We start from the raw sequence: 26,954 nt of genomic DNA, 5'->3' as shown, positions 1-26,954 counted from the left end.
AACCCTCCCAGTTTGGTGCTGGGAACGGCGGGGGCGGTGTCCGTGGGCAGCCGGGGGTCCCACAAGAGGACGGCCGAGGATGGGGGGACGGAGGAAAACGTCAAGGCAAGGCCGAGATCGGTTCACCTGGCAGCGTTTCCTCGGGAAATGCGGCCTTGGTTGGGTTTCCAGCCCCTTCGTGAGCCTTCAGAAATGGATCGTTACAACAAAAACGCTGTCGTCGCTGACGCCTGGGCAGAGCAGGCGATGTTACAGCAGCAGAGCGATCCGCAACGAATTAGAGCGAACCCAACAGCTTGGACTAATTGATTTTCCCGACATTTCACGTGAACGGGGGGGCGGCGTGAGGCGGAGCGAACCTCGGGGATGCTCCCGCGAGGGCTGGGGCCGGCTCGGGCGGCTTCGCCCCGTGAAGGTGCTGGTGGAGGAGGAACGGTTCCAGCTCCTACAGGCAGGGCTGGGCACGCGTTATCTCATCCCACCAGAGCTGTTCCAGGTCCGGGTCACCCCCACGAGGCCGGAGGTGGCTGGGGAGGAGAGGTGTCCATCCCATCCTCGGTTCTGCGCAGGATGGAGGGGCTGCTCAGCCGCAGGACCCCCAGCAGCATCACTCAAAGCCAGCAGGAGGAGACGCAAAAAAAAAAAAACAGACACAAAATCGCAGCTGACCGAGTTTTATTCCTTGTCCAAAGCAGCAGAAACCCCGAGGAGCTGCACCCCAGCGCTCCTTTAAGCCACTCGTGCAGCCCGCCGGCACATCCCTGCCCACAGAGATAGGGACCCACGTCCCCAGCCGTGGCACAGGCAGAGAGGGGCCAACGCTGGCGGTGAGTTAGGCTTCAAAAAGTGCTGCAGCCGCCGCTGTCACTGGTGGCCTGAGCTGCGTTAAATTAATTTTTGCTCTGTCCCCGCACCCACCTATGCGGTCGCTAAGAGCTCGCAGCAGCAGCAGGAGATGGGACTCCCCCGGCAGGATGTTTTGTACGCAGATTTCCCTGGCACGTGCAGAGGGGCTGGGTGCTGGGGTCAACCTCTTGTTGCGTTTTCCACTGTCCCGGGTGAGTAGGGCGCCCGGAGCCCACAGTTCGTTCAGCTGGGGGGGGTTCTCCCTTTGCCAGGCCCTGGTGCCGTCAGGGAGTCGGGCTGTAAATGCTCTGCTGCTGCGAGCGGTGCCGAGAGCGCACGCGGGGTCCCTGGAGGTGCTGCAAGGAGGACGCCCAGGCCCTCAGCACGCCCCGCTCCGCACGTGAAGGTGACAGCAGCACGATATCCTCCGGTGCTTTCCAGTTGCTGGGCACCGTGATCTCCCCCCCCGGCGCAGAATTACCTTCCCGGAAAGCACCGGGCAAACGCTGCCCTATTCTCCTGCCGCACCGAGGAGTGGGGAGGGGAGGCTGCCCTGAATCAATAACGCCATGGCTAATGCTCATCGGCTGGTGGCAACGCTTCCCTGCCGCTGCACCGCGTGCGCCCCTCGGGGTCCCTCTCCCTCCAGCACAGCCTGCAGGGGGAAGTGCCCCGGGCCTGCTTCAGCCCAAGGGCTCTGCCCCGGTTCGGTCAGGATCCATCCTGGGAGCATCAAAGCGGCAAAGGCGCGACTTGACGCTCGCAGCTGCCAAGGTGAGGACAAGCCTGGGAGGCCCTCGCCTCGGGGAAGGAGGGCAGAAGCAGCGCGAGGTGTTGTAACGCCTCCCTGCCGTGACACGGCGTCGTGCAGAGACCGTTTGAAGGCCCTGCCTTGCTTCCCGTCTGCGCGACGGGCCTGCTCGCCGATAACCGTCGGCCTAGCTGCACAAAAGCAAGCAGTTTGTTTTAATTTCCGACTGTTTATTTTCGAGAAACCCGTAGTGGAGAGGAACGCGGGGCGCTTTCTGAGCTGACGTTGCTTGTCCCCTTCGTGCTGAACGCCCGAGGCCCAGCCTGCTACATGAGGTGCAGAGACGACGGGGCTTTACTCCCGGCGGCTGTGATGTGCCCGGGCTTCTTGCGCATTTGCCCAAGGGACGACATGGTTCTAGCGTACGTGTGCTGGCGACAGAAAACAAAAGCAGCTATTAACATAAACCCCGTTTTCAGAGCAGAACTACCGGTAAAGGCATTTTGCCTGCTAAGAGAAACGACATTCCCAGCCTTCCCAAGCGGTGCTGGACGAAGCTGCCCCCCATAAGAACCACAGGGGGCACGGCCCCATCACACCGGCGTCGCTTCAGCGGTGGCAAACGCCACCGGGCTCAGAGGAGGGCGCAAGAAGCCCTCAGAGCTCAGACTGCAGCCTGAGAAATCCTCCTCCTCACCCCCAGCACTGAAGGGCGGGCTTTGAGATGTTTTCTTTAAAAAGGCGTAAAGACAGAACGGTGCAGCCCCTTTACTCTCATCAACGCCCAATGTTTCTGAGTCCCCCTGAGCTCGGGGCCTCAGCGGTATTTTATGGCGAGCCCTTGCCTGGAAGGAAGTAGAGGTGAGAAGTGCTGGGATTGCTTTACAGCAGAAGAGACCAGCATGGGATGGGGCCTTTACATCAGACAGAAGGGAAAAAAAAGCCATGTCAAAGAGCTTAGCTGCGCTACAGGATTAGTCCGGCATCCCTTGAAAGGCTGAATGGGGTCCTGAGGAGCCCCGCACCCCAGGAGGCAGCAGGGCACGGAGCCGCTCTCCCTGCACACATCGGCAGGAGCTGGGCCCGGCCGAGGTCACCTTCTGATCGCTCCTCATTTTCGCCTTGTAGAACGAGGCTGACTCCGGGCCGGCTGGCAGCGTCGTCTCCTGCATCCGCTCGAATCTGTCCTGCTCATCTTCCTCCTGCCGGGAGAAAGAGAGACCCCGTTCCATGCAAAGCCACGCGTCGTGGAGACGCGGAGCTGGACCGGAGCTCTGCACGCCGATTCTCAGGAGCCTCAGGACACGGGCTGGAAGCGAGAGCCCCCCCTTCCCACCACGCAGCCGGGCGGGGCTTGGGGCAAAGTCCTTGTGCAAGCGCAGAGCCCCAGCGGGAGCTCCCTCAGCTCTCTCGGCCGTACCTACCCACGGGACAGGTAACCTGAAGGTAACCTCACAGCAGGAATAAAGTCTGAGCTGCACCTTGTCCCCCGAGCCCGGCTGCTGGCCTCGTGCCCACGCTTCTCCAGGCAGCGGTCTGGAAGGCGTGAGCGCGCCGAAGAGGAGCGTGGCTGGGGTGGAAGCACAATTTTTTAAGGTATTTTCATGGCAGATTTGAGGATAGCTCTGGCTTTCCTTGGCTACCTTCCATTAACGAGCAGCCTGGAGAAGGTGGCAGAGAAAGTTTGGGGTGATAAAAGGTGAACGGGCAAAGGACTCGAGCCGCGAGTAAAAGGCGAGTGCCCTGGAGCAGTGGGAAGTACCTAGAGCAGTGGGTAGTAAAAGGTGAGTACCCTGGCGCAGTGCATCAGAACGATAAGTGAAGAATCAGCCTGGAGAAGGAAAAACGGCTCGGAGTAGGAATGAAACCTCTGGAGGAACATGAGGTGGTGCCCTCAAGGAGCTGGTGTGGCGCTCGGTCACGCTGACGGGGAGGCTGCAGCGAGCTGCCCGGTGAAAGGAAAACGAGAAACCAGCACCGAGCAGCGTTCCGGGGTCGCTGTCGGTTCTCTGCCTGAAGATTTCTGCCTGTAACGTCATCAGCTTGACACAGCTGCGAAGTGTCGCGAAAAGGCATGTTTCATTTATCTTTCGCGTTTTAATTGATGTGATGACAAGGAATCCAGGGCTGGAAACCATTAAGGGAGTTTCTATGAATGCACTGAGTAACTCGGGTTAGTAAAAGTGACTGGTGATGGATTTCCTTCTCCCCAAAGAGTGGCGGCCTGGGCCAGCGCAGGCAGGCAGGGTTCCCCTGCTGACCTCATTATCCAGAGGGGTTGGGGTTAGGCTTTTTTTGTTGTTATTTTGGGTTTTGGTTTGGTTTTTTGGTTTGTTTTTTTTTTTTGCTGTTCTCTTTACAGAGTCCGTGTCTGAAACCTTCCAGCCTGGTACATCACAACATCCTGCTTAAAAGTAAACTTAGTACATCTTTTTTCCTACATGACGCTTGTTACTCGTAGCCTCAAGGGAATTCACTCAGGAGGATAGGAAGAACCCGTCTACGATCAACCTTGAAGCTCTTCACGTGCCTTCCTAGAAGGCAAGGAAGAAAACGCTGAACCGAGATTCACAGTCAAAATGATCAGATATAGAAACAAAAGATCTCGGTTTCAGTTTTCTCTCTAGGGAGCTACAGTCCCCCAGTACTAGAAATGGGGCTAGAAATGGCTAGAAATCCCTAGGGCAGGGGTCGCACAGCTCACACCCTGCTTCCACTCCTTCCCAACCGCCCGCACGTGCCCCCTGCTCCTCCTTTTCCAACCCTAACGCTTCTGGGGCTAGGCAGCAGTCACGGAGACGTGGTAATGGTACAAAGGGCTAACCCCTCACGGCCAGGAGGGGATCTCCCTCCTTGCCGCGCACCCCTCCTGGGTGCCAGCCAGGGTGGAAGCCCCGGCACCGCGTTCCTACCAAACAGCATTAAGGTTCGGAGGCTGACATCGCACAGCGGAGGACAAAACCTGGAATGACTTCAGGGGGAAATCATGCGCAGAAGAAGTCTGGTAAATAAGAAGCCCGAGAGAAACGTCCGTTGTCAGGAACGACAAAAGACGATGGATGCCCCAAAGCGGTGGTTTCTAAACAAGAGGGCTGGCTAAGCACCAGTTGCCACAACACGAAACACAACGGCGTAGCTGTAAACGTTACAGCTCCTACAGGCTGGAAACTCCCGGCCTCCCAAGCACCCCTCGCACCGCTGGGCACCGTGCCTGCTCACTGAGAGTCGGCAGATGACTGCGTGCTTCAATCACCGTGTCCTATTTTGGCCTCTCCACGGGAAAGCTAATGTGAGAGCAAGACGTGTCTCCAGATAGCTGCTCTCTGCGCCGTGTCGGCCAGCGTTTCGCTGCCAGCCACCCTGCTCGGAGAAAAGGGCAGAGCTGCCGTGCCCCCCTCCTCCCACGGGCTGAGCTGTGCCCTCATCGCCACGCAACCGACGCGTGGCGAGCAGGGAGAATAGGCAGAGCTGCCGGGGCAACTCACCAGGCACATAACTCTGTTGATGGGAATCATTCCAGGCCTGATGTTGCCACCGGGCTTCAGAGCTTTCTGCGCGTAGGCGGGGATGAGGAAGGACTCACTGTACCAGATCTCAAACTCTGCAAGGCAAAGCAGGGGGGCGATGAACGGGGCCGCAGCCACCAGAGGGTGAATTTCTTTGGGCTCCCTGCCCGCGGATCACGGAGGCCATCGGTGCTCCGAGCTCTTCTGTTTCAACCTAGTGGAAGAGTTCGTTATAAGAAGGACAGAGGGACAGTAAGGACAGTTAATAAGGTCAGCAGGCACAGGAGGTGGCCGGGACGTGGTGACTGGCCCTGGGGACAGTCCCCTGGGCTTGTGCACCCAAGAGGGGAACGGCCACGAGATGGCACTGCTCCTGCGTCCCGGCCACACGGAGCCGTCCTCCCAACCGGTTGGGAGCTTGGAGCTGGCAATTTTGAGTGGCCGGGACGTTTCGGGGTCACATTTCAATCCCAAATGCTAAAGGAGCACAGGCGCTATCCATCCCGTAATAGCCGGTGATAACACGCAACAGGTGCTGCAGGAATTTTGTCCTTATTAACGCCGGGCACTTCCCAGACGCCCGCTGCAAAGTGTCTGTGCTACGCTCTGGGCTCCCCACCCAGGAAGGGAGCTGCTCCGCGGCACAGGAGTCAGGAACGCAGGCACCGTGGACACGGCGAACATCACTGATTTTTTACCCTGGTTTCAGCTCTGAGACCTCTTTGCTCCGGGATGGCACGCAGTTGTGAGAGCGAGCCCGTGCCTGCGTGTTTAAACAAACAGCAAACATCCGGAGCACCTAAAAATGCCGAAGCCAGACCTAACAGAAACCCGTGGCAAATCCGGGGACACATGGGACCAGGTTCCTGTTCCTGCAGACCCAAACGGAGCAGCCTGCAGTGCAGCACACCACCGATTTGCCCGGGACGCTCTGAGCAGAGCCGTGACTCATCAGCACGAGGGAGGCGATGGCGAAGAACAGGCTAAAATGCCCGAGCTCTGCTTCCTGCCAGGGCAGCCTCGCTGCAGCGCTGGGACCTGAGAAATGCTGATCTCACGGGGGCACGCAGGAGATGTCTGCAGCCCAGAGCCAAAGCCCTGGCCCAGAGTAGCTCCTTATCCACCATCTATAATAAAATAAATCAAGGGTAAGAACCAGGGCCATCAGCAGGAGCGTTATTGTTGACTGCAGTGTGAAAGGCTCTTCCCCCCCACAGGAATGTGTCTAGTGGCACGAGCAGGGGACAGCGTGGCATCACCTGCGAGAGAGAATCTACAGAAATGCAGTATTACGTCGAAAAGAAACCACGATAACCGTCAATAAAAAGTCTGGAAAGGCAGAAAGAGAAACCACAACAGAGCGTGACAGGGGCTTGGCAACACGTCTGTGAAGTGGCTCGGTGCTGAGCTGCTCTCACGCACCCCGGCTAAGCCGGAGGCTGCTCAGAAACTGCCCCGGCGAGCCAGTACCTGCGACGAGTTTGTTCCGACACCGGTCCACCAGGTGCTGGCAGTACTGGATCTCTGCCTTCAGGTCCTGCAGCTCAGCGTAAGCCGACCTGTACTCCTCCTTCAGGTCCTTCATCTTCATGATGAGTAAAAACTCCTTCTCGTCAATGATGAGGTGTCCTTTCTCATCGACGTACTCCCCTGGAGGGTAAGGAAAGGAAACAAGGATTCTCGTGCGGGTGGAGAGGGCCGCAGAGCAGTCGTTCCGCTTGGAAGCACCCGGCAGTTACCCCGTTACACCGAGGTTAACCACACAACTGACGCTTCCTTAGATGTGACTTCTACAAAGACAACATTGCGGCGGTGCGGGGCAGGAATCACAGCTGAGCTCTTGAACTTCAGTCCCCCGTGAGACAGGACACGTGCAGACGAAGAGGAGGGACTGGGCCCCGCAGAAAGACACCTGCTTAGGGTATCGCTCAGGGCTTTCGTGGCTCCTGCCGAAAAAAACCCTGGGCAGCCGGGGTGAGGGGTCTGGGGACAAAAGGCTGGGCGGCCCTTTGGAGACCGCTAAGCCAACGCTGCTTCTCCAGGATAAACATCTCGTGTTCTCAGCTTCCCTCAAATCAGTTTGCTCTTGTGGTTTCCAGCACCCACAGTAAACCACCAGTTGGTAGATGTCATCAGGAAGAGCAAAGGACCGAAAAAAAAGAAAGCAGTGAGTCTGTGAAAAGAGAAACCCTCCCTCTGACGCGGGTTCAAGCTGACACTGCTCATCGTCTAGCCAAAGGAGCTCCGCAGCTTGCTGGCCCTGCGGGAAGAGGCCACGTGCAGAGCACGCTGCTCAAAGCTGCTCTGCGAGAAGAGGAACGGAGACCAGCAGCGCTGCAGTCCCTTGGGGCTGACTCCCGGGCCATCGTTCACCAGGCAGGGCCTCCTCGCTGCTGACCATTCCCTTTTCTCTCTCTCCCCCTTACTTCCCGCTGATCCCCTAGGCACAGTTTCGGCTGTAGCCTCACAGAGGCAGGTTGTTCTGCTGCCCACCCTGCACGCCAGGGCCGCCGCCGCTGCTGCTTCCTCGCAGGGACACGCAGAGCGCCCTGGCACACTCTCCTAATAGCACAGCTTGCTTCTGATTTCTCTCCGTGCCTGAAGGGGTTTCTTCTCCACTTCTCTGCGGAACGAAGCAGCAGCGACTCCCGGGAGCCCCGCCGCAGGGCGCGCAAACTCTCGTGCACCTCCCAGTCTCACCCGGGCATACTGCACCCAACTAACGCCTCAGCACAGCAGGACCGCGAGGAACTTACCCCATTTGTTCCTCTCCTACTTGGCACTTCGGGGTTTTGCCTTTCACAAACCGGACCCACAAACCAGAGACGAAATCAAACCGCTGGGTGGCATTCACCAAAACTGCTCTGAAACCGGTGGCTCCCTCTTGTGTCAGACTCTCCCTGGCCAGCGACTTACCCTGCTGCCACCGCTCCTGCCTCTGGGCCTCCAGAGCCTTTTTGATGTCCTCCATCTCCTGCTTGATGAAGCTGATCCTCCGGGCCACCGTACTGCTTCTCTTCTTCCTGGCAAGGAGGATGCTTTTGTTCTCCTTAAAGATCCGGCTGATCTCACTTCCACACTCCTCCTTGAATTGCTCAAACGCCACCGGCTTCGACGGAGGGGAGCTGCAACAGAATTCAAAGGCAACGCCCGCAGATGTGGGGGGGGGACACTCTGTTCTGCCCGGCAGCGGGACACAGTTTTGGGGAGAGGCCAGAGCTGAGGTCTGCGGGTGGCATTGCAAGGGGCCCTCCGAGGATCGTGCTGTGCTGGCTGCCTCCTGGTGCCATCCCCGTGCCAGCCCTCGTGCCCCTTTCCCTCCGCGCCACTCCCAGAAGAAAGGGTTATTCACACGGAAGCCTCATTCCTTAGGAGGCGCCTCAGAATTGAGTCTTCCCTGGAAAAAGGATCTCTAAGGGTTTGAATTTTCAGAAAAAATAACTAAGAGTGTTCCTCCCCATTGTCAAGCCGAAACGCCTTTGCCCTTTTCTCGCTGGATTCCCAGCACAGACCAGTCACGTCTGCCAAACAAAGCCCTTGGCTGTGGTTGTTGGCTGCTCCACGATGCTGCCACTCCTGGCCTTTAAGCCTTGCCTCTTTCGAAAGGCTGAATTCAAAGTGGCACGTGTCAGTCTTGACTTTTCGCTGAAATAGCTTTGACGCAAATGTGCCCTCGCGAACAGCAGCTTCTCCTCCAACACGAGCCACGCAGGGCGAAAGGGGAGCATCTCAGGAGACCCCTGGCACTGCAGGAGGAACAGCAACTCCAGCGCACCGCTGCTCGGTGCTGCTGGCTGTTCCTGGGGAGCAGGGTGGGTGTGGAAGCAGACGGGAGCTCCGAGTCTTCACGTTCCTCAGCCCAGACCGGTCAAAGCAAACCCACCCGCTGCCTTCCCCTGACCGGCCTCTTCAGGGCATTTTCAGACTCCTGCAGGGCTGCACGGGACCGCTTTCCTGCCAGTCTGCTGGCAAAGCACGGCACACGACGGCCACCGGGCAGGCTGCCACAGCTACAGCCCCGGCAGCTCAGCTGCTGAGCGGCTCTGGGCTGTGCCTGACGCAGCTGGAGCAGCACCCTTCCCTGCTGGCTTTGGGGGGAGTACTGCAAGGGAAGCAGAGGGCACGGAGGCAGCACCACGGCGAGGTGCTTCAGGAGTAAATTCACCTACAATGCTCTCCCTGGGCTGCGGGAACAAGCAAGGACCAGTCTTGTACAACACGGCCATGGAGGCGCTCGTAGTACTTCAGAGCTGCTTCACTTGCGGCCTGAGAGCTCAGCAACGACAGAGGGATGGAAATGGTGAGGGGAAAAGTGGGGTCCAGTGGTGTGGGGTCCTGGCTGAGCTCCTGGCAGCTCAACAGCGGCACGCTGCTGAGCACATCGAGCCCTCGGTCTTGGTACCCTGAGCGTTTTTTACCCCACTAACTCCATCCAGAAAGAAATGCAATTCAGTGCTGCCCTCCTGTGCTAAGTCCTTGCCGTTATACAAGCAGATAATTGGCACACCGCTGCGTTTTGGGCCGTTCTCCACAATTCTCTCTTGCTACGGCATTTCCTGCCATGACCTCACGCGGATATTGACCCTTTTTCACGAGCGTCTGGGGGTTTTGTGGCCGGTCATGAGGCGTCTCTGCCCTCTGCCCGAGGGGTGAAGAGTGCTGTGGCTTTCACCTGGGACCAGGTGGAAATGTAGAGAACTGGCATAGCTCAGCGGCAGAAGGTAAAACCCGCAGGTATGCTAGGAATGTAATACGGGAATATTGGCTCTAGAATACACAGAGAGAGGGAAAAAAATCACACGCCAGCATTTAAACGAGGAACTGACCCCTGATCAGCAGAGACTTCGCGCTTAACAGAGCAGCTGGCCAGGACAGAGCTCAGAGGAGGTGGAGAAGCTGACTGCCACCAACATGCTTTGGTCCACCGGTGCCCATAAAACACTGCTCTGCGACCACGTGTTTCTGCACCCAAGCAAGGAAGGTCTCTGAATCTCTTCTCTTTACTTTGAAGCAGGGAGTTGTACTAGGGAAATGCAATGCATCCACTCGGGTGTAAACTGGCAAATGGGTTACGCTCCCTTCACAGGGACGGCTTACCTGGGCCGCTGGGAACCTTCCGCAGAGGCTGGCTTCGAGGGCTGCACATCAGTATTTGCTGTATCCTCGCTCCTTGCTCTCTCCTTCACGTCCAAATCCCTGGCGGGAATCGTTACCTGACTTTTGGATGGTAAAGGAGCAGCCAGCTCTCTCCCAGAAAGGTAGCTCCTAGTTCCTTCCTTCCTGACGGGGGGGGGGGGGGGGGGGGGGGGGGGGGAAGATGAACCAGGTTAATTTCTTCATAACAGGGAACCGAAATCAAAGCAAACTGCAGGTGCTAGCCTTGCTCATTCGAAAACGAGCAGTCTGACATGGTTTCTACCAAAGCCTTCATGGTTTCTACTAAAGCCTTAGTTTCTCTCCTCTCTAACACGTGGGATTTGGGGGAAACGTCAGGGAGGAGCCAAGCGGATGCCCTAGGCCACAGACGTAGCTGTAGCAGCTGCCGGCACAGGGACCTCACTTCTATAAACTGAAGGGTCTTTCTCTGCTCTGCATCGACTGCACGTTCCCCCTTCTCTCTCGGCCTCTTCTCAGCTTCGCTCCCTACCAGCTCCTGAGCCCGCTGCCTCCTCCTCCTCCCTTTCCACTCGGCAGACCTCACTGCACCTAGCGCTTTAAAGGAAAACTGCAGGCCTAACACGGCTCCCGATGCCATCGCAGGACTGCTCCCCTGCCTGTGCGTTCAGTTCCCCACCTCTCAGCACAGGCTAACCCCACGGGTGCTGGCTGCAAGTTCTTCAGCTCAAAGCCTACGATCACAGCTCACGCCCTGCACTTTATCACAGAAAAGGGAGAGCCGTCGGCCTGCTTAACGCACTTGGACTGCTCGCTGCTCTTCCTGGATTTCTTCTTCTTCCCGTCAGGTTTGGGTGAAACAGGAGTCGTTCTAGTCCCAAATTCCTGTCCGTCCTTTTTCCCCATCAAATGGCGATCCACATCGACCACTCCTGCCTGGAAACAGGAAGAAATAAAACACAGACCAGGAGGCATTAGCTCTGCAGCTGACCAAACCACGCTGTACAGCCCATACCCAACAGCCCCTTCATCTTCTCATACAACCGAATCCGAAAATCTTTGTTCACCACCAAGTACTTCAGGGAAACACCTCCATAAAAATGAAGTACGAATTAAAAGGCAGAATTACCCTTAAATTCATACGCTGAGCGTTTCGGCTATTTAGGGGGAGAATATCTTGGGTCTAGTGTCACAAAAATAAGTTCACAGTGCTCACAGTGTTTTACTGGTAATATCTCAGAGTAAAACTCTTACACCACCATGGCATCGGCAACAACGCGACGGAAAAGCGACCTCGGAAGTCTTCACTCAGTGAAGGGGGACATGTGAGAGAGTTACATGTCTTACACTACCTCTCATATTGCCTCAACCATAAAACAGAAGGGGGCACTAAGTGTTAAAACCTGCTCATATTAGGGTTTTGTTTTGTTTTCCAGGTCTTTACATGAAGACTTGAATAGGCCTGCTAGGGACCATCTGTTTTTCTGTTATGCAAATAATTTGCATTTTCCCTTTTGCCTTTCTTCCAAAATATTCAAAGCATCTACAGTTAAACCACAGGACGGGTACATGACTCTGCATAGCAGATAATGATTATTTTATCTGCTTTCCTGGGAAAAGCAAGGCGAGGAAACAACCACTTCAGAGAGAAAATATTTCACAGATGGAAACAAGTAATGAAAAATAGGTTATAACTACAGGTCAGAGTTCACATCTGCATTTATGGTTTGGAGATGGTACATTCACTTTGCTTCGGAAATTATAAGGCTTAAAAGGAGGACCTCAACAGAGGCAAGTGATCTGACCCTGCCTTCTACAACTGCCTGGTTGACAGGCAGGTCACATTCTTCTATTAATTTATATTTTCTTTATTACCATGTTATAAATTATTCTGTTCAGATAGCGGGCCTAACGCTCTGCTGACAGGAATGCTACTCTGCTAATTGGTGCACCTCTGCTCTGTGCAAGTTTTTGACACGCTCATCACGATAACATTTCTGAGCTTTAGATTTCAATAGGGAAAAGTTAATTCAGGGTTCAGCAGCAAAGCAGCTAATTCTAAAATGGATTCTGGGCAAGGCCCGAGCACCAGGAGTTACCTTCTGAGCAGCAGCAATAGCAGCAAAGTCATTTTTGTCTATTAGAGCATACTTGCTTCGTAATCTGGCTTCCACTTCGTGTTCCTGTTGCCTAGGGGAGAAAGCAGCCCTTTACCATTGTGTTCACAGGGGATTATTTCATATGTCAAATCCTGCGATACCTGCCAATATCACATCTCCAAAGAAAACATCTTTTATCTGAGATCTCACTTCCAAACACCCCATTCTGCTCCTTCTGCTCTTCCCGTAGCTGTTGTAACCTTTTCCATTCTCCTCGTCCTTTCTTTTTCTATACTGTCCTTTTAGGCCCCACAGCTATGGAAGTTTTTTGACGGCTGTTTAAATACTGAGCTTAACCTTTCAATGGTCCAGATCAAATAGTATCACATCTGTTCAGTTATGTCACTTCAATATCTAATCTTATTCTCATCTATTGATTATCAAACAGTGATTTTTTTTTCACTGAAAGAGAGCAGGTGAAGCACTGTCCATAGGTGTAAGTACACTATACGAGATTGAAGATTGTTTGAGAATCTGCAAGTTAAAGAGAAAATAAAAAAAGCCCAGTGCTTTGGCACAATAAAGGAGTGACAAGTTAAAAAAAAAATAACAATTATCGGGCAAGATTTTTACCATTTTGGCCTTGGGTCCCTCAAAATCCTGACTGCCTGGTCTGATGACATACCGCAGACATTTGTGTTCAAACAAGTCTCTCGAGGGCAGGCAGATTTTCTGCAGCAATATCCCCACGTCGCCCTTGTGAACAGCAACCTCTAATGCCTAGCCAGACCGCTGCTGTAAAGGCTGGTGGGTTGCCCTAACACCCTTATTCCTCTCCGTCCTCTTCTGTTTCACGACACGGAAACTGCCTGTCCTCCTTTTTTCCAGCCTGCCACTTACCCTCCCTCGTTCAGCCCGAAAGCACAGCTTTCAGCACCCACCGATGACATTTTCCAACAGGCACTTTCACACTTTCTCCCCTCCCACACCACGCAGAGAGCGCTCCCTTGGAAGCAGCCACAAAGCCTTCTTATCACGCTCCTCCAAACTGCCCTGTGACCTTCCTTTGCCATGATCTTTAAATATAAATATACACACACATATCTGATGACCTTTAGATGCTGGTGTGGGGAGGGCAGCACGTATCGTCTCACCCTACGGTTTAATTTTTCTTCAAATCTGCTTGTTGCCTGCCTTGCACTATGGAGATACACACAACGACTGGGGTTCCCATGCTCAGGGGTGTATATTTGCTGAGCAGTGTTATTAACCAGCGAAGCTTATCACCCTTGTGCCCTTGCACGTGACTTATGAGCACTGGAAGGTTCGAGGCAATAGTCTTGTGGTGCCAGCAGAAATTGTCCATATCTCTGTTTTCAGCTACAACTTATTCCCTACACTTAATAATTCTTCTCCACCAATGTCCCAGTAAGCGTGATATCACAGACAAAAGCTTGATGGAATTGCTAAACCTCACTGTGAAATATATCAGTCCTGAATATCTTACCTTACAATCAGCTTGAACTGCTTAAATACCTCCTGGACTTGCCTGATATTCATTATCTGAGGAAGAGATGTATACAGTGAAGACACAAGTAAGCATTTCCAGGCTGTGGTCAGCTGTACTGATTCCAGTATTTCAGATCGTGAGGGCTTTGCTTTCCAGCTGGTGGGTATCAACACTGAAGGAGAGTTACCTTTATCCTGTACTTGGCTGGAGGTTGATACCTTGCTCACTCTGAGGAGATTTTTAGAGAGAACGGAATCTGATAGACCTAGATTTAGACCCAGACCTAGATAGGTAAGTTCCACGGAGTGCACAGCCAGCCAGATAATGAATTGTTTACAGTAATTTTACAAATTACATAGATGGCATCTACTGACCTCGCAGATTATGATGTTGCTTCTCTTTTCACTGCTCTCCAAGACTGTCTACTTAGAACTGCCAGAGCACTATCTCCAGTCCTCTCAGCCATGACACCGAATCAGTTGAGCCCTGTCCCTGTCTCTGCTTTAGAGATGAGGAGCAAAGGCACAGGCACGGACAGACAAGCAATGGGGAGAGTGTAACTGAGCAGGAATCTGCCCTGAGGTCTCCCAAGGCCTAAGATACCGGACCAAACTGTGAAATGCGCTCTCTCTGCTCTCAACCCTCTCTCTAAAAGATTCTTCAGTCCCACTAAAGACATTGTTCCCCGTGTGAAACTCCTTAGTCCTCTACCTTCCCTGCTCCACACCCATCCACATCACATTTTGCAGCTCAGATATAAAACAGCTTCACGTAAGCCTTTATTCTGCTTCACTCCTGCCTGCTGGAAGAAGAACACACGGACTTTCAGAGAAGATAATGATTACATGAAACGAGAGGGAGTGTCTCAAGCTGCTTCATTTAGAATCAGAGAAACACAGAATCATTTAGGTTGGAAAAAAACTTGAAGATCGTTAAGTCCAACCATTAACCTGACCTACCGAGTCCCATCACCAAACCATGTCCCTCTGTGTCACATCCATGCATCTCCTAAATGCCTCCGGGGATGGGGACACCACCACTTCCCTGGGCAGCCCATTCCAATGCTTGATCACCCTCTCCATGAAGAAATTCTTCCTAATATCCGATCTAAACCTTCACTGGCACAACTTGAGTCTGTTTCCTCACATCCTATCACTTGTTACCTGAGAAAAGAGAACACCCTCCTCACTACAACCTCCTTTCTGGCGGCTGTAGAGAGCGATGAGGTCTCCCCTCAGGCTCCATTTCTCCAGACTGAACAACCCCAGTTCCCTCAGCTGCTCCTCACAACTCTTTGTTTTCCAGTCCCTTCACCAGCTTTGTTGCTCTTCCCTGCACGTGCTCGAGCAGCTCAGTATCCCTTTTTTTTTTTTCTCCCTTGTTTAAACAAGTATCGGAATTGTGGCAGCTCAGTATCCTTCTGGTAGAGAAGGATACTTGGGGAAGGATACCCTTCCCCAAGCCTATACCTCTGCGTGGGGTTGTTTTCTTTTTTGCCCCCACAGAAATATTTGTGTATGAGGGACTTCAGCTGTTTCTTTCTGCAATCGTTTTGCAGTCGACAGGTACTTCCAAGCTGTGAAACTGTCCTAACAAACCTGTCTCTAAGAGACGGAACGTATTTTGGCAACACACCTTGCAAAAGATTTAGTATGATGTTGACAGGGCAAATTTTTGACATTACTTATTTGTAGAAGTAATGCATAAACCAATTCAAAGGGTTTCATGACAGAGGAGAAGTCTCCTCAAGCTTTGTAGTGGGTTTACATGGCAAGGTTTTACCCAAGTAAAACCATCGCAAGCTTCCAAAAAAAGCAAAAATGGTATGAAAACAAGGAGACAGCCCTAACAAGCCAAAAAAACATATATAGAAATCTGCAGCACTTTTAGGTTAAAGACAGCCTCTTCAGAAGACACTCTCATTGTTCCTGTCTTGGGATAAAACGGGATGGAAGCAGTATCTAAGTCCTTCTCTACTTAAAAAGCTACTTACATCAATTTCATCAATGGCTCCTTGTAGGTATTTGTGGATTTGAGACTTAATCTCTGCTATCTGGACATCAGTCAGAGGGTCGTAAGTCACCAAAGATCGATTTACCTAGGAGAAAAGGTGAAAAACTGAGTGTTGATAAATCACAAAAAACTCAGCAAGTACTAGTGTGGCAACACCTGACATCGCTCTGCTGTGCCCAGGGAAGCCTTACGCTTAATTTCTGATTTTAACTTCTTGTCTTCTGAGTTAATAGGACATGGGACTTGGGAGCATGCTGAAAGCAATGCATTCCCTTTCGTGTTTCAACCAAACAAGAGGAGGGCTTCACAAGTCAAAAAAGGAAACCAACATGGGATGGTGACTGAAGATACAACAGTCTCAGTGCAGAGCTTTGACTGATCCCAGAAGGATTGTGCTGGAAGCAGAAGGAAGAATGCAGTCGTGTTGGGCACCGAGTTAACTGATCCCTCTGCAAAACGATGATTATGGCAAAGCCTTGACTAGGTCCCATCTAAGATGGTGCGGCCAGTTCCTCACCAGGTTGTTGTGCATGGCCAGTTCTTGCTTCAGAAGAATAATCTCCTTCTCCAAAGCCCTCACTGTCTCCTAGCAGGAAAACAAAAAAAGGTGAGCAAGTAACTAAATGCTGTTATTGAAAAAAATGCTGAAAAGCCACATACAGCTCACTGCCATGTAACATCACAGCTGTGTACCAGCTCCCCCAGGATTTGCTGTCAGGATTCCATCAGTGAAACAGTGAGCCTGGAAGTCACTTTGCCTCTGAATAGCTTCCTACAGGACAGCGTCTGTCGTGTCCTGGATGTGCTGCCTGCAGAGTCAGCCTCAGCCTCCAAGAGAAGGGCACTTTTTTTATTAACCTGACGCTTTCCTGATCTGGTACTGTAGGGGCCCTCAAATTCCGGACCACGAGACATCAACTCAAAGACAAAGAGATGTGCAGGGTTCCACTCTGACCATTACTGAACTCTGTAGGAGTTCTGACATTAAATTTAATCATAGGCAGGAGTCTCCCATGGCATAATTGTGATTGAATTTCTCCATAATTGGGAATATCTTCAAGCACTGACTATGCAGAATGTGTGTCCAGAAAGGTGGGAGTACCCAAATCTGTTGGGATCTGGTGAAAACCGGATACTGAGCTGCTTTAAGTGCCTGTTGGAGTATCAAAGCACAATAGCTTCCCTAAACACATGTTGGTTTCTCTTTCCCACTCCACACATCCCAACGAAAATGAAGGGACCGAAGAGGAAATGACAGTTTTTTGCACAGCTCCCAGCTTCTTCTGGAAGCTGTTGGAGGAAACTCCCCAGCTGTTCCTCTGCTCACCAGTGAGATCAGGCTGTGAAGTACAGCAGGGCTCTCACACACCCCATGTGTTACGGATCAGATAAATCTAAGCTTGTTCTTTGGGCTATCAGCAATTCATTCAGCTTTGACTGCTGCCAGCTCCCTTTCAGCTGTGGAAGCGCACTCAGGACATCTAAAACACTGTCATCAATTTCTTTAATTTTTCGCCTTGTTTAAACAAGTATTGGAATCGTGGCAAGAACATTATTTTACCAGCAGGAGCAGGAACGATGCTGTTCTCTACGTACCTCTGGGTCACATGTCACGTTGATGACTGGCTCTGTTGTGATCCATTTCATTCTGGTAGCAAAACGAAGAGAAGACAACTGAAAAACATGTTTGGTTTTCTTTTGTTAAACAGTAACTGAAAGAGATAGTGGTGAGGATATCATTTTCATAATCCCTTACTATTAAATCGTATCAGATCCCAGTCCATAGAAAAGCAAAGCTATTTAACTGCGTGGAGAATTACAGGGTTTATGATTCCAGGAGCGTATCCTCCAGTGCTCATTGGTTTCTGTGTGATGAGCCAGCTTCAGACAATCTCTGTGTTTTCTGTTCTGCATGTGGACAGTTCTTTGTGTAAAAGAGCTGTGGTCTCGAAAATACCCCCGTCCCATTTCTGATCAAAATAACATGCCCTAACAACTCCAAATCCCGTATCAATGGCTTTCAGGCTTAGTTCCTGCAATGTGGTATCTTGAGAATAAGCCCCTGCAGCCTGAAAATCGTCCCATTTCCTCTGCAATTCCCCCTGTTTCTAGACGCTATCACAGCACAAGTGGGAGATGACAAAAACAACACTCTGCCTCGAGCACAGCTGCGTAGCAGGTGACTGTGTTTGCATTTGTTTTGCTATGTAAAAGTTTGTTGGCATAGAGCAAGGTGATTCCCTTCTCAGTGTCACAGATACAGCTAAGATGATCCCACTTCACCCACCAGGGCTTTCACCCATTTTATTCTTTCATGGCTTAAAAAACTTGGCTTACTGTTAGGAGGCTACTCCTGGTTCCAGTCTCCCAAACCAGCTGAAAGCCAGCTCAGATTTGACGTGACCTGGTACAATTCCATCGATTTCATTATCCGATTTACCATTCAAAACACACTCGCAGAACTGAACCAACAATAACAATTAACGTTATCCAGTGTGCTTCGATCTCAGCTCTTGGGGCCTGCCGTAATTCAGGCCGGTTACCACTCTTTGCCTCACAAAGCAGACTGGCGAGATCAATCTGTTCTCTGAGCCTCTGAGATAAGATGAGCTATCCAATGTTTCTGAAGAATTAGACAGGATGTTTCTCTGGGACTCCAGCCACAGCCCTCCAGAGACTGCTCTTTGAACACAGTTAGGGCTGATGCAATTGCAGCAGTAGCAGGAACAAGACTGTAATTCTGCAGAAATCAGTTCAACTTACAGTCTCTTCTACGTGCAAAGCTTCCCCGCAGATATTTGCCACTAGGACAGTATTGCATTTTCCCCCTGGAACAATAGAAAAGAAAAAAAAAAAGGCAAAGTATATCATTTTGTTGCTGTTCTTTCCTCTTCTGGAAAATATTATGTTATGTGCTGACTGAAAAACAGAAAAAGAAGGAACAAAGAACGCGGCCAGTTTGGAACTGCCCCTCTAAAGTTCCCATGCAGTGGCACAGACTGACTTACAAGTGAAGGTAAAATGTGTTTTTCATCTGGTGATTGTGCAGTAAGGAGATGGGAAGACAAACTGTAAAAGCCTGACATCAGATAAATCAGAGCAGAGGATTTTAAAAACCTTTGGTGTGACTCTAGTACCGGGGAACCTGACAGGACATCATCACCGTCTTTTACAAGAGCAATTCCAGTCGTATGCTCAGAGTACATCAAACATCCCTCCGCGTTTTGATGACTTCAGTTACTCCACACAAATGTCTGCAGCCTGCCTTCAGCTGCTTTCTCCTCAGCCTTTCCTGCATGTTCCAGATGCACCTCGGCTTTGGGTTTCTCATCTGGAGCCTGACGCTAGAGGAGCAGCAGCTGTAAAGGCTTGTAACGCGCTGCATTTTTTTGCTGGCTACTTTTTAAACTGTTCCAACTGAGGAAAGTTCAGCGAATTTCTATTGGCCTGATCAGTGCGGCCTTTGTACTGTCTGTGCCTGCCGCTTTATTTGATGAGGAAAACCAGACGTCCTTTGAACAATGATTAGTTCCACGTGTTTATATGTAAGGGCTTTAACAGCTGATAGGCTCCCTGAAACACGACCTTCTGTGCGTTTTATTTGGGGCTGCTGTAATCCACAGCTCTTACCCAGCGAGTCCTTGAGGACGTGAGTGAGCTTGCTCTGTCGGAAGGGGATGTGGTCCCTCTTCGGATCAGCCAGGGCGATGACGATTTGCTCGAGGAACGACAGAGACTTGTTAATGTACGTGGCTTCCTTCAGAACCTGCCCTTCAGACTGTAACAAAGACCAAAAGGCAAAGCTCACACGGGTGTTTCTGGCTGAAGCGCGGAACAGAGCCTGCTCCTTGCCGGGGCACAACCCCGCCCAACGGTGAGGACAGGAATCTAATCCCTGTCCCAAACACATTGCTCATCTAGAGCTCTCCTCAGCCTGAAAACAAGTTTTCAGAGACTTCTGTTTTTCATTACGAGTCTACCAGCACTACTAGCTTTCCTTCGCAACGGGAGAGTATGCATTTGTCACAGGACCCTGCTCCGATCGGTACAGAACGTCACGCGGGACCTGTGAAGGTTTCAGCCGTTGAGGTCTAATGCTCTGAGAAAGTTTCAAGAGTTTGCCTGCTGTGACCAGAAGCGAGATTTGCACTGACGCTCAGGGAATGAAGAGGAAAAGCACAAGTTCTTTGTCTTAACAGCTAACGGCTCTGGCCTTCTCCTTTGCAGAGAAGTGATAGATGGATAAACTGATAGTCAGACCTGAACCTGGATCAGATTGGGAGGCACACGCAGGATGGGAGTCACGTACATGCGGACTCGGCAAAGGTACACAGGAGCTGCAAACATCTGAGCACTCTCCCATGCATTAATGTGACTTACAACTTGTCACAGTCTCTCCTATTTATCACAGGCTGAATTCTGCTGTGGAAAACCCTCAAATTTCACCTCCAACGTGTTGATTACCGGACTCTCCACCATGGACTGAAATATTGCTTCCATTACTTACTCCGGTCTTGCTCAGTCTCTCTGAGCCTGCCAGATCTATTAGGTTGATCTTCGAATTAATGCATCTGACGTCTGAGAAAACCCTGCAACGAGACTGAGGGGGAAAAGAACACGGGCTGTACTTAAATGTAGGCAAAACTGGAAAACAGTAAAAAAACAGACACACAAAGATCCTCAGTCATTCGAGCCCCTGGAAAAGCTGCTGGAGCTCTTACCTCAATGTAGATAGTAAAGATGCAATGGGATCTGGATGAATTTTTATTCAGCGAGTGTTCTGCTATTACTCTGTTGGTCTCACCCTGTAAACGGAGTCAAAATTGAAGACGGTATTTTAAAGCTTCTGCACTGGTAGAACACAGGGAAATTAGAAATCCACACAGTTAAATAAACAGGGGTTCAATCTTCGTTCTGTAGACTTGTTCAGCTGGTTAGAGCCTCCAGTGCAGGAGCACACGGGGTATTGGAGCCACTTTCTCGCTTAAAAGGCATTTCACAGCATGGTTGGTTAATAATCGTAATAATCGTGCTATAATCGTGCCTTTTACCAGATACATTATCTGTATTTCCACTTTCAAGGCTCAGCTCATAGACCTGTGGCTCTGTGAGGAACAGCCAGGCTGGCCTCCTTCAGACCCAACACCCCCCCGGCTGTTTCAGTTTCTCGATGAGTGGAAAACCAAAGAGCTCCCCAGGCTTTAAATGTCACGGACAACTCAGACGTGTGTGATAACCACAAATTTGTGATGACTACTTCCACGGAAATAAAGCAACACTGCAAACGATGTTGGAACTGCTTGTGAGGACTGCCAGTCTATCACAGAGCTGCGCTGCCACTTCTGGCAAGGCACAGAAGGAAACGGCAGGCTCTACGGCGCAGAAATGCACTTGCCACAGGTTTCACAGCCAGCTGGTTTGGCCATGCCTCTGAGGACAACAACCTTCAAGTGACTGCCACCTCACCAGGGAGTTTGAATCCAAGAGCAAGCATGAAGGTGACGAACTCCAGGTAAATGTGTGAAAGTTAGGCCTCGTTTTCACCATCCTTCTACTTTTTAGGAGGAAAATGGGAGCTCCTGTGAATCACGGAGGCTAGCTTAGGACACCACAGTCCCATCAGTAAAAAGGCAAATCAAAGATTTTAAGGGCACCAAATGGCTCCCGGTAAGAAAACCCTTCCTGCAAACAGAACCAACAATTTATTCACGTTTTCGTTGCGAACTAAAGCACCCACAGGTAAAAGAAGGATGCAGCCATAACCAAGCAAACTTCCTTCAGAAAGACAACCCATTGTGTGAACATCCCTGCTGTAAAATCTGACAAACAGTACCTGTGCTGTGACCACTCTACCTGCCAGAGATGTCACTGGTAAGACTCTTTTCTTGGAGCACTGACTTCGCTAGGACAGGCAGGGGAGTTTTTCAGGAAGGAATTCCAGTGTAGGCCAGCTCTGGGGTCAAAAAGGATCCCAAATATCCTACACTTTGTATTAAGGCACGCGCTGACATCCTTGTGAGATAAGCAGGGTAATGAAAAGAGGGCGTTCCAACTGGTCAGCACCTCGGTCGCCTGAAGGGGCCAGTGAGGTTGCTGGTATTTCGGACAAGCCTTGTGAAATGAAGGCAGAATCTGTGGCTACCTCACCCATTTTGGTGCTGCCTGGCATCTCCAGTGCTGCTGCTTTCCATGGCCTCACCCCCAACATATGTCCTCCATCACTTGACTTGTTCTCACATACACTAAAGCCAGGGTTTCTCCACAGACATCTTCCAGAATCTCTATGCCAAGGACATTCCCTTGCAAGAGCAGGGACTACAAAGAGTTACCAGTTCTTCCACACACCAGAGAGAGAACAAAGAGGGCTGAAGCTCCCTCCGGCAGTCCTGGCCACCCGCTTCCTGCTTCACTGCTCCTTCCCTCAGCCAAGCCACCAAACACAGCCGCCAAGGGAACTGTAATATTCGGTTGCCTTGCCTCAAAAAGGAGATTGAGAGCATCCTCCTCGTGGCTGACAGGATGTACAGATAAGCCCTTCACGTAAACACCCCGCGGGCAGTCCACTACAGCCATCGGCACGTCTCCGGTCGCACTGCTTGTCGTGGGGGACAGCAGGTCGAACAAGGTCTCGTTGTAGATCTCCAGGTAGGAGATCCGGACAGTGATGAAGGAATCAACGGAGCGCGCAATCGCTTTGAAGACCTGCGCAAAGAGAAAGGATGTCAGTGGCAGGCCGCGTTCACAAGCAGAACTGTCTATGGCTTTTCGGGTGAGCTGTCTGTGACTTTTCGAACGGCTCGAAGCTCATCCGCGCGTGCACAGCTAATTCTGAACCATGGCTGCCTGCGGGCTGACAGGGCTAAGCCAACATTTTTAGCAGGATTTCCCAGAACGGTGTTTTTGAAAGCTCTGGAGGCCTTCTTACGTTTGGGAAGCAGCTAGTGCTTTGTGTGAGCTAGTAGAATTAAACATGAACCTCTGTAAATGACGATATTGCATATCTACAGAATTCCTCCCATCTGTGTCTCAGGTTGTATCACTCCCATTCTGCGTGTGTCAGCCGTCTTTGTGGGAGTGGACAGCGTTCTGCAGCGACCTGTCCCCTAAAATAGCGCTTAACAGGTGCCTCTGGGCAGCCACGGATGTAGGCAGTGATGGAACCGACACAGGAGCGTGTTTCAAACCAACACCATGCCAGAGGTGTGAAATACCGCCACTACCAACGCACGAGGTCACGGCGTAGGAAAAGGAAGGTACGAAGTAACCGAAGGTACAAAGTAACCGTGCTTTACGGGATCCTTTATCTCCTTAATGACCACCACAGAAATAAAATTCTTAAAAAAAAAGGACCGATGGAAACCAAATAAAACATATCTACAGTGTTAAAACGCTTTTATGAGCGCCAGCAATAGCTGATACGAGTGACGCCTTTATTACTTCTTCTAGGCTCTTTTCCCGCTCGGATCCTCAGTACCTGCTGGATAGCTCGGGGTATGAGCCCTCGATGCTTGTACTCGGCAGTTGCTCCCGTCATCGTGTACGTTTTACCAGCCCCCGTTTGCCCATAGCACATTATCGTGCCTAGAAAAGAACCAAAGCAAAAGAATAAACCCAGAAAGGAATCTTTGTGTTTCCCAAACGCGACATCAGAAGGCGACCTCCCCCAGATCAAATCTCCCCTTATTGTAAAAATAATAAAAATAGCACGAAATTACCATTATAGCCAACCAGGGCATCAGACACCAATTTCTGGGCTACGGTCTCATACGCCAGCTCCTGGGAGGCGTTGTGAAGGACCCCGTCCAGTCGGAAGGACCAGTCAGTCTGTCTGTTATTCACGACTCCTTTCCTGGCGTCTTTTTTGATGTATATATCTATGCTCTGAGACCCCAGAAAAGAAACAAAGGTTAATTTCAGCAGCCGTGAAGAGTTCCAGCAGCTACTGTCTAAAAAAAAAAACCCATCCACTGAAGACCTGCAGGTAAGCAGAAGACGGAACAAAAATACTGTTACTGCTTTTACTGCTCCTGGTGGTATTTTCTGGTGGTAGGAGGTCCAAAAAAAGGGAAAAAGGTCCATCTGTTTGCCTTCCAGAGATGTGCCAGGGCAATTATTGGGTTGGTATCAGCACAAGGATTACGGGGTGAAGTCAGGAGCGCGCAGATGGGGAAGAGAAGCAGCCTGCACCACAGGGGGACCTCAAAGGCTGAACTGGAGGTTACCAGTGGGAATTCCTCCGGGATCGAAGTCCCAGCCAGCCCTTTTTAGGATTTTCTTTAGGATTCTTTACAATTCTTTTAGGATTTTCTTTAGTGACTGCATCACAAGAATTATGATATAGCCAAACGTACTGATACAAAACCACGAGGCTCTGTCAGCACAGAGGAACGAGGAGGAACGTGTGAACCCACACGCGCCAAAAAGCTATGTTTGGTCCCCTAGACACAGAAGAATTCTGCATTTCTACGGGCAAAACTGAAATCAAATTCCGAACCGCTCACGCTTGCCATCGCTTTTGCTCTACCTTGTTGTCTGGCCCAAACTTGATCATATCCTGAGCAAAATCGGCCGTTGGTTTGACTCGCACAAACGCACGGACTTTCTTTTCTGCTGCATCCATTCTGCAGAGGAATAACACAGAAAAATCAACGGCGCTGCACTCCCCAAGATGAAATGCAATGCTCTTCGTTGCGAAAAGGCCAGCTACAGAGCAGCGGAGTTTAAAAATAAAGCGCTGACAAATGCTCGGCCGCAGCTTCTGTCCTTTAGAAAGAGCAACCGTGGGCAACCAGCTGCTGAAAAGTCTTGCCAGCATTGTTCTGCTCCGAGAACGGGGCATGTAAACAGAAAGGGGTTTCACTGGTCATGATTTCCTCTTGTGTGTCGGGCGTCTGAGCATCTAACAACACGAGCTTTTCTTCCTCCTAGCCCTGCAAAGCAAAACAACTGCAGGAATACGAGACGGATCTGCTTTCGTCCGGTGCTTTGTGCGTGAAGGCTTCCGCACCACCACGCCGTTGGGGTGCCGACACCTTCAGCGCTCCGAGCAGCACCGACTGGCTTACGGTCCGCACTGACCGTGCCTTCCTCGTGTCTTCACAACCCCTTTTTACACCGTTAACCCCTTTTTATAAAGCCCCACCTGAGGCACACAGGTGAGTCTCTTTAAATCCCTGCAGCACGCAGGTGCTGCGTTTTCTCCTGCCTGTTTGCTACAGCCCGTGCTCGGCGGGTGAGATCCAGCAACAAGCTCTGGTTTCGGAGGGGATCTTTGGTATCTCTCACGTATTAACTGCGCTTTTCTGGGGTCTCCATCACCTTACCTGCTGTGACCTCACTAAAAAGAAACGTAGAGACGAGATCTGAACCAAGGCTTCGATTTCAATAAGAGGTGAGCGTCTGAGTGACTAACTGACAGAGCACCACATGCCGTCTAACTAATTTAACATACGCAAAGACCCAGGGAAACGTTGCACGTGACGAAGCCAGGCGGGGCGCCTTGCTCTTTTCCCAGGTTATCATAGCAAAGAGTCCAAAATAGTGCTGGGACGCCACTGCTGTGAGCTCTCAGCACCTGAGGCAGGCTTCAGCCACGAGAATCCGTGCCAAGGCGTGGTGACGAAGCAGCGCACGGGTGCTGTGAGGGCTGCCACCGCGGGACACGCACAGAAACGAGCTGCCAGCGCTGCGAGCAGAGGCGGGAGCTGCTCAGGGACAAGCGAAACGGGAGCAAATTCAGACAGCCGTAAAGGTCGCGGCCCCCTTGGAAATGCTGCTGACGGTTTCTTGAGGGGTTTTTACGGAGAATGAGAGCGTTCTTCCCTATCCAAACACACCCCAGCCTCAGTTCTGTAAGGCCACAGCAAGAAGGAAAACGGAGAGAAAGGAGCAAGGGAAAAATTCCGGCAAAAAAAACCTAATCTGGACCGGAGAGAGAGAGAGAAGAAATTTAGGACAAGGGGAATTTTTCTCACGGCAACGCTCCGCTAATTTAGGTCTCGGGGCGGATTCGTGCTCAGAGGCGATGGGGACACAGGAAAACCCTGCGACAGGCAGGGGGGGGGCAGGCACCAACCACGGAAACCATTAGGAAAATCCCAGGGTGGCCCCCAAATTCAGCCCCCCCCCCCAAAAAGCCCCCCCCCCCAGCACCTGCCTGCGCAGGGCGCAGCACCCGACCCCGGTACCTGCTGAGGGTGGGAGGCGGCGGTGACACTGGTGACACTGGTGACACTGGTGACACTGGGGGGGGGTGGAAGAGAGAGAGCAAGGGGGGGTGAGGGGCTGGGAGGATGGGGAGCAGGGGGGGGTCCCAGAGCCCAGTATGGGGGGGATGAGGACAATGGGGGTGACATGGGGGGGGTGGGGGGGGGAAGGGATGAGGGGACAGGGAGGGGGGACAAGGGCTGAGTCGGGGGGACGAGGGCTGAGGGGGTGAGGGCTGGGGGGGGGGGACAGAGCATGGGGTGGGGGACAAGGCCCTGAGGAGAGGGGTGACAGGGCTGGGGGGGGGGGGTGACATGGCCAGTGGGGGGGGTACGTGGCTGGGGGGCTGTGACATGGCCCGGGGGGGGGGTGACAGGGCCCGGGGGGGGGTGACAGGGCCCGAGGGGGGGCGACAGGGCCCGGGGGGGGGGACGACAGGGCCCTGGGGGGGTGACAGGGCCCTGGGGGGGCGACAGGGCCCGGGGGGGGGGGTGACAGGGCCCTGGGGGGGGGACAGGGCCCTGGGGGGGTGTGACAGAGCCCGGGGGGGGGGGGGGGGGGGGCGACAGGGCCCGGGGGGGGTGACAGGGCCCGGGGGGGCTGTGACAGGGCCCGGGGGGGGTGACAGGGCCCGGGGGGGGGGGGCGACAGGGCCCCGGGGGGGGTGACAGGGCCCGGGGGGAGGCGACAGGGCCCGGGGGGAGGTGACAGGGCCCGGGGGGGGGGTGACAGGCCCGGGGGGGTGACACGTCCCCTCTCCCCCACCTCAGCGCCCCCTCTGCTCCGGCCGGGCGCCGCGCGCGGGCCGTTCCCATGGCAACCGCCGCTTTCCCGCGCGGACGGCGCCGGAAGCTCGAGGGGAGGCGGAAGTGAAGGCGCGGCGGCGGTGAGGGCGGAAGGCGGGCAGC

General features: G+C 52.4%; 1 protein-coding gene across 27 annotated transcripts; it reads right to left on the bottom strand.

The window, feature by feature from the left end:
- Window positions 1–1,806: 1,806 nt before the first annotated feature.
- KIF9 (kinesin family member 9) lies at window positions 1,807–26,906 on the bottom strand. Of its 27 annotated transcripts, XM_066991328.1 has the most exons (23): window positions 26,811–26,906; window positions 26,028–26,087; window positions 24,365–24,461; window positions 23,556–23,721; window positions 23,315–23,421; window positions 22,318–22,542; window positions 20,562–20,645; window positions 20,348–20,440; window positions 19,471–19,618; window positions 18,604–18,668; window positions 17,437–17,514; window positions 16,358–16,426; window positions 15,821–15,925; window positions 13,825–13,880; window positions 12,318–12,408; window positions 11,021–11,154; window positions 10,201–10,383; window positions 8,020–8,228; window positions 6,574–6,753; window positions 5,083–5,198; window positions 2,695–2,799; window positions 2,443–2,511; window positions 1,807–2,028 (listed from the first exon to the last, which is right to left on the bottom strand). In XM_066991328.1, exons 3-23 carry the CDS (start codon window positions 24,458–24,460, stop codon window positions 1,924–1,926), a joined length of 2,484 nt encoding a protein of 827 aa, XP_066847429.1. In that variant the 5' UTR covers window position 24,461; window positions 26,028–26,087; window positions 26,811–26,906; the 3' UTR covers window positions 1,807–1,923. The 27 variants fall into 27 exon arrangements, 15 of the variants coding, with proteins under 15 accessions (XP_066847429.1, XP_066847430.1, XP_066847427.1 ...); XM_066991329.1 differs by lacking the exons at window positions 26,028–26,087; window positions 26,811–26,906 and adding an exon at window positions 25,164–25,182; XM_066991326.1 differs by lacking the exons at window positions 2,443–2,511; window positions 26,028–26,087; window positions 26,811–26,906 and adding an exon at window positions 4,851–4,957 and having other exon boundaries at window positions 24,365–24,679.
- Window positions 26,907–26,954: the final 48 nt, after the last annotated feature.

The sequence above is a fragment of the Anser cygnoides genome, chromosome 2 (genome assembly GCF_040182565.1).
Source record: "Anser cygnoides isolate HZ-2024a breed goose chromosome 2, Taihu_goose_T2T_genome, whole genome shotgun sequence".
Lineage (NCBI taxonomy): Eukaryota > Metazoa > Chordata > Aves > Anseriformes > Anatidae > Anser > Anser cygnoides.
The sequence above is the reverse complement of the archived record's forward strand: the minus strand, read 5'-3'. Positions and strand labels throughout refer to the sequence as shown.

Excerpts from the sequence above, each read along its gene's own strand:
- KIF9 (XM_066991324.1), bottom strand. The coding sequence starts at position 24,679 with ATGCCCCGTTCTCGGAGCAGAACAATGCTGGCAAGACTTTTCAGCAGC. Across the intron at positions 19,619-20,347 it reads AGAGACTGAGCAAGACCGGA|TCTGAAGGGCAGGTTCTGAA; the intron begins GTAAGTAATGGA and ends TCTTTGTTACAG. Across the intron at positions 2,512-2,694 it reads AAATGAGGAGCGATCAGAAG|GCCCCATCCCATGCTGGTCT; the intron begins GTGACCTCGGCC and ends TCTGATGTAAAG.